At 34.4% G+C, this 11,099-nt stretch overlaps 1 protein-coding gene across 2 annotated transcripts in view; it reads right to left on the bottom strand.

Annotated features, from left to right (window-relative positions):
* Nucleotides 1–2,870: 2,870 nt before the first annotated feature.
* LOC111464951 (2-methoxy-6-polyprenyl-1,4-benzoquinol methylase, mitochondrial-like) overlaps nt 2,871–11,099 on the bottom strand; it is an 18,076-nt gene continuing 9,847 nt past the window's right edge. For both annotated transcript variants that reach the window (XM_023109240.1, XM_023109241.1), the window contains 2 exons: nt 4,616–4,724; nt 2,871–3,159 (listed from right to left, as the gene is read on the bottom strand). In XM_023109240.1, the coding sequence (XP_022965008.1) occupies nt 3,058–3,159; nt 4,616–4,724 (211 nt within the window). In that variant the 3' untranslated portion in view covers nt 2,871–3,057. The remainder of the gene's footprint in view (nt 3,160–4,615; nt 4,725–11,099) is intronic.

Below are 11,099 nucleotides of genomic sequence, written 5' to 3'. Positions count from 1 at the left end.
TTTGACTGAGGCGCCGTGTGGTTGAGAATTTTGATTTTTAATGCCCTTTCTGGCAAAACTACCTATTTATTTATTTATTTATTTATAGTCCCTATAATTTTATTTTATTTTTTCTTATTTTACTTTTATAAGAAAAAGACATTTGAGCTAGTTTTTTTTTTTAATTAAAATTTATGAATATTGGAAAATATATTCCATTCTAAACTTATTTTGTGCCAAAACTTTAATTCATGAGATTTTTACGTGGAAGTATGAGCGTAATTATGCTATAATTGCCCGATTTATTTAAATTTAGGTCCAATAACAACATTCCTATGATTTGATAATCTGAACCAGCTGAACTATAAAGGTTGAATTTATAACCATGATTAGTATAACAGCTCAAGTTCACTTCCCGTACATATTGTCCTCTTTGGCTTTTTCCTTTTGAGTTTCCCCTCAATGTTTTAAAATGCGTATGCTAGTGAGAGGTACAAAGAAGGTTTAGTTTTCCTCTCCAATCAATTTTGGGATCTCACAGGATCTCACCGTTAGTGATGCATTATAACTTTGTAAATATTTGATATTTAAATTTTACGAAATTTTGATTATAAGATAGAATTTTTTTTAAAAGATAATTAAATAAAAAAATAATAATTTAAATCCAATTCAATCCAACTGAAATTTCAATCGATTGTAAACTTGTTCGACCCAATAATCCAACCAATCCAAAGATTCATTTAAGAGATTAAATTATTTAAATTTGATAAATCCCAACAAAATAGGTCCAAAAAAGGTCTCTTGCTATTATTTCAAAATTTAAAATGTAATTTTGATTTAAAATCACATTTTAGTTTCTTTTTTGTTTTTTTCATGCATATCAATGAAGCGACACGTGTGTTAAGTTTCATTACACCTCAACACGCGGTTTTTAAAATCATTAATTTCTTCTATCTACTTTTCACACCTTTTTTTTTTTAAATTATAATCTCACATTTAATTCATTTATTTTATATTTACGCTAAATTAATAAAAATATTCATAAATTTAAAATGCAATCTAAATTATAATTTTTATGTAATTGTGATAAATTTGTATCACTCTCATTTTTTTTCTTCTTTTTCTTAGTACAAGAAGATCGGGAAGGACGCACCTCTGGTGTATCAGTTATCGTATCCACAGTAAATGTTGGGTAGCTAAGTGCAAATCAGATAACTTCTAAAAACATGTAAATAGTAAGTCCACCCCAAAATGAGTACTCTCCTATTACGACTTCTCCAGAGCCTCCAATAGCATAGTCGAGACAATGATGAGTTCTTTGCTCTTGCAAGGATAGAGTGACAAAAGTTTTGAGAATTCAAGAGAATGTCACGACGAGATGAGCCGTTTATTATCAGTGTCAATTACTTTTTTTTTTTTTTTTTCAACGATCATGTTAGAGTCCCCACAACTTTTTGGAATGTCAAAAATACCCTTAAAGTTTGGATTAATATTATGTGGAGATTTATTATTACTATTATTATTAAAACAACATATTATTTTCTAATTTAAATTATATATATATATTAATTATTGGCATCCTTTTCCTTGGTCAGCTGTTTACACGATCCAATATTATATTCATTTATTTAATTTAATATTATTTTATAAATATTTCTTAAAGAAAAATAAAAACAAATATTATTCATTTTATAATGGACGCATTAGTTTAAATTATTTTATATTTAAATAATAAAGTTAGAAAAAGAAAAAAAAAACATAAAAAAGACAATTCTATTTCTAATTATATTCAAACTCATTCTATTTTTAAACATTTAAATTTGTATTTTATTTTTTTAATAATGTAACGGAGTAGCCAAGAAATGTTTATTTATTTTAATAATTATAAGTTGGGTATATAATATTTGAAGTATTAGATACAGAATCCTTCTTCTCATAATGATTTGTATATAATATGTACCACAAACATGTCATTCATTCAAATTTTTTTATTTTAATTTTAGGTTAAATTAATAAAAATGTCGGTAAAGTTGATATTTTATCTAAAAAATACGAGTGAAGATTGAAAAGTTTGAATAATACTCTTGAAATTATATATAAAAAAATTAAAAGAAATACTCTTAAACTTAACTTTTTTTTTTTTTTTAGTTTTGCAGGTAAACCGTTAATGTTTTATCTCAAAAGAACCTTCGAGCTTTCGTAAGTGTTAAAAAAATGTCTTTGAATTTTCGAAAGTTTCATTGATATCTTTAATTTTTTTTTTTTTAAAAAATCTTTCAAAAATACCTTTAAATTTTTTTTAAAAAAGTTAAAAAATACTCTTACGGTAGGTATATAAACAGATTGTTAGCATAAGTTTAAAAAACGTCCATAAACTTTCAAAAGTATCATTTTAACTTATTTTTGAAAAAGATGTAAAAGTTCTTGTCGTGGACAAAAACTGTTTATTTATATTTTATAGACCATTTGCCATGACTAACTTCTCATTCATCGTATATATACAACTTTTTAAAAAAATTACTCTTATTAATATATTTTACACCAATTCCTTATCAGTTCCGATTCATTTCAATATGAACAAAAATGTAATAGATTCAATTCAATTGACAAAAAAAAGTACCGAACAAAGGAATATATTAAGAATCGATGATCGAATAAAAGAATTTTTATTTTAGACAAAAACAATTCAAATAGAATTGAAGGGGAATGTGTAAATTGAAGCAGAATGTGTACAATAACATAAACTGTAAGCAGAATAAGGTGAGTTTCAAAAATACTGAACTTTCAAAAGCGTTCCAAAATATCAAAGTTCAAGAATATTTTCTATATAGTTCACCGATAACTTTTCATTTCGCTCCCACTTTTGAAGCGATGGTCATTTTACTCCTTAATTTGATAAACTAACATATTAAACTAATTACAGGGGTAAAATAAAAACATTTTCCCGTAGTAAAAATAACTAAACTTGGGGGGAAAGAGTAGGGGAACATCTGGGGACATTTTTACCATGAATTAAGAAATAGCTAAAGTGAAGCAACCTCTTGGTTATGAAGTTACAAGTGGATGCAAAAGCTGGTTCTAGAGTTTCAAGCCTGAATGGATAGCAACCACTCCTCCAACTAGATTTTCGTACTCGACCTTCTCGAAGCCTGCATCGACGATCATGGAAGCAAATTTCTCCTGCATCCCACCAAATCATTAATAAGGAAAACAGTAGGGGAAACTAATATGAACAAACTAAAGCTATTGTCAAAGTGAACGTAGCTACCGTTACTAATTCAATGCTCAGATAACCAAATAATAAGAGGGACATATCCCACCCTTGTGTATTTAGGAAAGTTTATCAGAAACAAGACTTGAATGATTATAATAACTCTTCATGATCTTTATCATAAAAGCTAGGGGTTGGTCATGAAAACTAGTATGAACAAACTAATCCTATCGCCAAAGTGAGCATAGTTACCAGTTACTGATTCAGTGATGAGATAACTAAATAATAATAGTAACATATCCCACCCTTTTACCTTTGGGAAAGTTTACCAGAAACACAAGACTTGGAATGATTATAATAACTCTTCATGATCGTTATCGTAAAAGCCAGAAGTTGGTCATGGAAACTGGTATGAACAAACTAATCCTATTGCTAAAGTGAGTATAGCTACCCGTTACTGATTCAGTGCTCAGATAACCAAATAATAATAGAACATATCCCCCACCCTTTTGGCCTTTGGGAATGTTTACCAGAAACAAGACTGAAAGATTATGATAATACATGATCTTTATCATTTTAAAACCGAGGTTGGTCATGGAAACTAGTATGACCACACTAATCCTATCGCCAAAGTGAGCACAGCTACCAGTTACTGATTCAGTGCTCAGTAACTAAATAATAGCAGTGACATATTCCACCCTTTTTGCCTATCAAAAAGTTTATCAGAAACAAAAGACTGAAATGATTATAATAATTCTTCAAGATCTTTATCATAAAAGCTAGGGGTTGTCATGGAAACTAGTATGAACTAACTCATCCTATCGCCAAAGTGAACATAGTTTGCTCAGATAACCAAATAATAAGAGGAACATATCGTACCCTTTTGCCTTTGGGAAAGTTTATCAGAAACAAAAGACTCGAATGATTATAATAACTCTTCGTAATCTTTATCATAAAAGCCAAAGGTTCGTCATGGAAACTAGTATGAACAAACTAATCCTATCGCCAAAGTGAACGTACCTACCAGTTACTGATTCAGTGCCTAGATAACTAAATAATAATAATGACATATCCCACCCTTTCCAAAAGTTAACTAGAAACAAAACACTGGAATGATTATAATAATTTTTCATGATCGACTTAGCAAGTCAAATGATGTCCAATCAGAAGCTGACAACCACGTAAAGCTGCAGAGCTTCTCAAGGCTAGAGTCACACTAAAGCACAAAAGTCATTTGGAACTCAAGTGCAAGGCGCAAGGAAAAAAAAAAAAAAAAACAAAATTTGTGTATTGGAGTATCAGTGCCTCAAAACAAAATTATAGTAATGCCATGCTTAATTAATAATAATTGAAGGTATTCTTGAAATTGTTAAACAGCGCATACTGATATGATTGTTACTTTTCACAACTTCAAAGGACTATCACCTGTGGGGGAAATCGACGGATGCTTTCAACCAAGTATTGATAGGATTCCCGGTCACCAGCAACTAGCTCTCCAACGGCTGGAATGATAGAAAACGAATAATAGTCATACCTGCACCAGAGGAGGGCAATTCAAGTTAAAACTTAATCGCTAGAAGATTCTAATGTTAATATCTAGTGTATCCTAGAAAAAAGAAAATTAGTGAAGTCAAAGACTTCACGCTACCAAGGGCTTGATTAAGAGGATTATTGTAACGGCCCAAGCTTACCGCTAGCGGATATTGTCCTCCTTGGGCCGGTTATGTATTGTCATCAGCCTCACGATTTTAAAACGCGTCTACCATAGAGAGGGTTTAGCCCTACTCCGACAAGTGTCTCGCACCGTCCGATGACTTATTCTGATACCATTTGTAACCGTTCAAGCCCACTGCTAGTAGATATTGTCCACTTTGGCTTGTTACGTATCGTCATCAGCCTCACGATTTTAAAACGCATCTACTGTGAAAAGGGTATAGCCCTACTTCGACAAGTGTCTTGCACCGTCCGATGACTGGCTCTGATACCATTTGTAACAGCCCAAGCCACCGCTAGTAGATATTGTCCGCTTAGGCCAATTACGTATTGCCGTCAACCTCACGGTTTTAAAACGCGTCTACTATGGAGAGGGTCTAGCCCTACTCCGACAAGTGTCTCGCACCATCCGGTGACTGGCTCTGATACCATTTGTATCAGCCCAAGCCCACCGCTAGTAGATACTGTCCTCTTTGGGCCGTTACGTATTGTCGTCAACCTCACGATTCTCAAACGCGTCCACTATGGAGAGAATCTAGCCCTACTCCGACTAGTGTCTCGCACTATTCGGTGACTGACTTTAATACCATTTGTAACAGCCCAAGCCCACCGCTAGTAGATATTATCCGCTTTGGCCCGTTACGTATCGTCGTCAGCCTCACGGTTTTAAAACGCGTCTGTTAGGGAGAGGTTTCCACACCCTTATAAGGAATGCTTTGTTCCCCTCTTCAACCGACGTGAGATCTCACAACCAAAAAAGACAGAAAAACAGCATTAAAATAAAGAATTCGACCTAGTACATAAATTAGCAAGAACAGAAAGTGTCCTAGTTTAATATGCTTATGTCAAACAAAGAAAGTAATTTAATCTTATTCATTAATGTATACATACGTATATGTAATGTGACCTTGGTCGGAATCTAAATGTCTTAAAAAATCAATACATTTTCCAGACATATATTTAATATGCTTAGGAAGAGTGCATCCTTGTGGAAACAAAACATAGAAAGAGTGTCTTTGAACACGATCAATGATATTAACTCTCCCATGTCAAACCTGCCACACAAACACCTTAACCTTTGAAATTTGAACCTGAGAAAGAAAGGAAAAGAAGAGATACCATTTCCAAAGATTTTTGCCAAGGCCTCTCTGGCCACCACTTGCATCCTACTCAAAAGGATGAGATCGTATCTACTCACAGTCACCTTAGACAACAGCAGGTTAAGACTCCATGAAGAAGCCCACAATCACTTAGCTAGAAAAATCTCATTACGTCGAAGTTGTACCCTAGCCCATGTATTGGAGGTTGGTATATGTAACGACCCTAAATTTCTACTAACCTAAAGTTGCTACTATCATCATAACATCATCTCATGTGCGAAAATAAGTATTTAAAACGTCGTAAAACATTGCCATGGACTTACATATTTGAAAATAGACTTTAAAGCGACGTGACGAAATATTAAATAAAATAAAGTAAATATTAAAATTGAAAAATGTCTTATACTAACCTATTATCTAAAAATTTAAGTACAACTATCCTATGCATGTGTGGTCTTTACTTGCGATGTCGTAGTCATCTATACAGGAATTCTTTGCCTAACTCATGATTAGGGACCTATCGTTAAAACTAACATAGAGATGGCCTCTAATCTAGACAAAATTGGATGTGTAGTACTTCCCTACAACGACCCACACGTGCGAACGTGAGTCCCCAGGCGGTTCACACTCCCCTTGAACCCATCATAGTCGGACTAGTTGTCAAGAGGTCAGCAAATCCCCTAATATCATGCAAAGCATGATGATGATCATCATCATAGTGTACGCGTATTCATCGTCATAAGTGGAAAAATAACCCAATGTATATGAACACACAATATGCATGAGGTCCTTATAGTTTTCATTTTAAATAGTTCTTATGATACAACTCTATACATCATTCACATATTACTCTAGGTAACATGCGTGCATTGTCTTCATACGTTCATCATTGTTAACATCATTTAGGGTTGAATATTAGAAAACTCTTCATCGTAATGTATCATGACATTTAGTACATGCACATCATCTTAATATAACATATCATCATCATGCATCTCACATCATCATATCTTCATCATCATATCATCATATAACATTATTATATAGCATCATCACATCATCAAGCATCTTACATCATCATGCATCATTACCATATCATGTCATCATCTCATATCATCATATAACAACATCACACCATCATATAACAACATCACACCATCATATAACATCATCACATCATCATATAACATCGTCGTATAACATCGTCATATAACATCGTCATATCATCATGCAACATCATTACATCATCATATAATATAAAGCATAAATGACACGTGAACCCTTGCATGTGTCGTCATACATAAGGCGAGTCTTCTCACCAAGCCGATAGTAAGACCATTTACTTGGTTGGCCTAAGCCAAAACTACTCTTTGATGTTAGCTTAATGCTGCTCTCTGAAATTTAATTCTGTTTAATGAGTGTAACAATCATACATTAGAATGTTATTGGGAATTGACTCAACCTAATTTTACATAAAATAATTTAAACTTGCTCCTAATAATTTAAAGTAACTAGGTCTAATTATGCATAAATAATTTATACTTGACTCCAAAAATTTAAACTGCTAAAAAGGAGTCATATTAACCTTAAACGCTTCCAAAGAGTTGAAACTAGAAGGAAAGGGTCCGAACGTATCAGACCCAAGTCGGATCAACCAAAATACCGGCCTTGAGTCGTCAAAAAGTGTATTCTCCAATTGGCTTCAAACCGTTCAAGTAAGATGATAAAATGAAGTGAGGAATCTCCCTTTCATAGTAGAGGCTAACTCCCCACTTCTCAACTTAAGCAATGTGAGATAATTTCCATTTCTTTTTAATTTTTAGGTTATTACATCATACAGGAACTTTCGTTCTCGAAAGTGTCTCAATCTTAAAATTACTCGGGATATTTCTCCCTCATCTCTTCCCTTTGTTTTCCCATAGTTTCTTCCGCTTGATGGTTTTGTTGTAAAGACGATTTTCCTAGTGCAGAAGACCTTACTTCCCAAGCTAAAATTATTATTGGTCTTTTCTCGTAACTTAGGTCATCATCTACCTATAAGGACTCGTAATCTACGATGTGAGTCAAGTTATCCAACTTAAGGACGAGGCAAACAATCTCATGTTTCTTTCGTAAATATGAGGCAGGATCGTTGCTGTTAGAGTTGTCTTAGTACTTTAATTAGTTATCTATTCATAAAATCATTAGACCTTACTAACTTTCATATATCATCCAACACATGTTTATACTATGGTTGAGGCTAGCAAATTCCTTGACTTCTGAAAGCTCGATTGATTGTACGTGCGAGTTGTGCTTGTATGAATTGACTGAGTCCAACACGAAACATTTGAACAAACCTTTTACATTCGAAAGTCCTTTTTAGGGGTAAATAATGTAATGGTTGTAAAAAAAAAAAAAGGAAATTGTCCCACATTGTTAAGTTGAGAAATGGGAAATTCACCTCTACTATAAAAGGGAGGTCCCTCATTTCATTTTATCATCCCACTTGAACGGTTCGAAACTAGTCGGAGAATACACTTTCTAACGATTCAAGGCTGGCATTTCGGTTGATCCGACTTGGGTCCGAGGTTAGTATGACTACTTTTAGCTAGTTTAAATTTTTGGGGTCAAGTTTAAATTATTTAGGCATAATTAGGTTTAGTTAGTTTAAATTGTGACGAGTAAAAATTAGGCTTAGCTAGTTTAAATAATTAGGAGTAAGTTTAAATTATTTTATGCAAAATTAGGTAGGCCAATTACACAATAGAATTCTAATTTATGATTGTTGGATTCCTTAGGCGTAATTAAATTTCAGAGAGTAGCGTTAAGCAACATCAACGAGTCGTAGTAGCTTTGGCCTAGGCCAACAAAGTAAGTGGCCTTACTATTGCTCAGTTGAAAGACTCGCCTTATGTATCATGACACGTGCCAAGTGGCCCTTTCACGTATCATTTATGCTTTATGTTATATGATGATACGATGATGTGATGACGTTATATGATGATGTGATGACGTTATATGATGATGTGATGACGATGGTATGATGATGTGATGACGTTATATGATGATGTGATGACGTTATATGATGATGTGATGACGATGGTATGATGATGTGATGACGATGATATGAGGATGACAACATGACGATATAATGATGTGATGATATGATGACATGATAATGCATGATAACATGATAATGCATGATAACATGATGATGTAAGTTGCATGATGATGATATGACTTAATATGATGATATTCCATGTTAAGATAATGTGCATGTACATGCTCTGATACATTATGATGAACAATTTTCTAAAACACAACCTTAAATGATGTTAATGATAATAAACGTATAAAGGTCAATGCATGCATGTTACCTAGAGTAATATGCGAATGATGTATAAGATTGTGTCGTAAGAATGATTTAAGATGATAACTATAGGAACCTCATGCAGATTGTGTGTTCATATACATCGGGTTACTTCCTCATTTATGATGATGGGTACGAACTCGTACACTATGATGATGATGATCATGTCTTGCATGATATTCGAGGGTTGGACGCCCGACTACGGATAACTAGCCCAACTATGATGGGTCCAGGGGGTGCGAACCACCTAGGGACTCACGCTCACACGTGTGGGTCGTGTCTAGGGAAGTATACATCTAATTTAGTTCGGATTGGAAACCACCTCTATTATGATTTTAACGATAGGTCCCTAATCATGAGTTGCATGTTTGTATTCTTTGACCCCAGTAGTAGATTCACTTACTGAGTATTTCATAAAACACTCAAACCATGTGCTACTCCTATTTTTCAAGTAAAGGCAAATGACCCCTATATGGTTGATGATGGCATCACAAGTCGACTATGACACATGCTTATTATTTACTTTGTTTTATTTAATATTTCATCATGCTACTTTCAAGACCCTTTTCAAACATGTAAATCCATGACAATCTTTTATGATGTTTTAAACACTTATTTCTACCCATGAGATGATGTCATGAGGATGGCAGCGACTTTAGGTTAGTAGAAATCTAGGGCCCTTACAAATGGTATCAGAGCTAGACACCAGGCGGTGTACCAGCGAGAACGCTGAGTCGTGAAGGGGGTGGACACTGGGCGGTGTGCCAGCGAGGATGTTGGGGCCTGAAGAGGAGTGAATTGTGAGAACCCACATCAATTGGAGAGAGGAACGAATGCTAGCAAGGATGATGGGCCCCGAAGGAGAGTGGATTGTGAGATCTCACATCAATTGAAGAGGGGAACAAGTGCCAGCAAGGAAACTGGCCCCAAAGATGGGTGGATTATGAGATCCCACGTCGGTTGGGGAGGAGAACGAAACATTCTTTATAATGGTGTGGAAACCTCTCCCTAACAGACACGTTTTAAAAACCTTGATGAGAAACCCAAAAGGAAAAGGCCAAAGAAACAATATCTACTAGCGGTGGGTTTAGACCATTACAATATCTGCACCCGCCATCCGGTACGGAGTCCGTAAATGATGTGGCATGGACGATACATGGGCACATTATGAACGACTCATGGGCACGTTTTCGATGGGCATGACTGAGCAAGCTATGATGGCCGATGAAATCCTGAGACTTGGGATGACATCATGACATAAAGGTCGTGTTAATTGGGAACCAAAATGAGAATATGAGATGCGATGTTGCATATGAGAGACCTTGGCCCCGAATAGAGGCAAGGTCAAGCCGGATGACTTGGCATAATTAGAGGCAAGTCAGTTGGGTCACAGAAAATCCATGGTTTAAGGTGTACAACTAGGACACTTGATACGAGTAAGCCTCCTTTAAAGAACCAGAACTTTTTCAAGTTAACAACCTTTTCTAAACCTTTTCCACCACAAGATCCTAGATAACCTAGAAAACCCAACTTTTAGTCTTCCCCAAAGGGCAATCGAAGGTGGGAAGAAGGGAGCTGATACACCTTACAACCCACCAAAGATGATCTCAAGCTTAATATGGAGAGGCAACAATCAAAATCAATAATAGAGTTCTTATCTTAGTTAATCTTAAGTCAGAGATCCCTAAAACAAAAAGAATAAAAACCTTTTAAGATTTTAAGACAAAAAAAAAAAAAAAAAAAAAAA

The sequence above is a fragment of the Cucurbita moschata genome, unplaced genomic scaffold (assembly GCF_002738365.1).
Source record: "Cucurbita moschata cultivar Rifu unplaced genomic scaffold, Cmos_1.0 Cmo_Scf00031, whole genome shotgun sequence".
In the NCBI taxonomy this organism is placed as follows: domain Eukaryota; kingdom Viridiplantae; phylum Streptophyta; class Magnoliopsida; order Cucurbitales; family Cucurbitaceae; genus Cucurbita; species Cucurbita moschata.
Note: the sequence above shows the minus strand (reverse complement) of the source record. Positions and strands in the feature narration are given on the sequence as shown.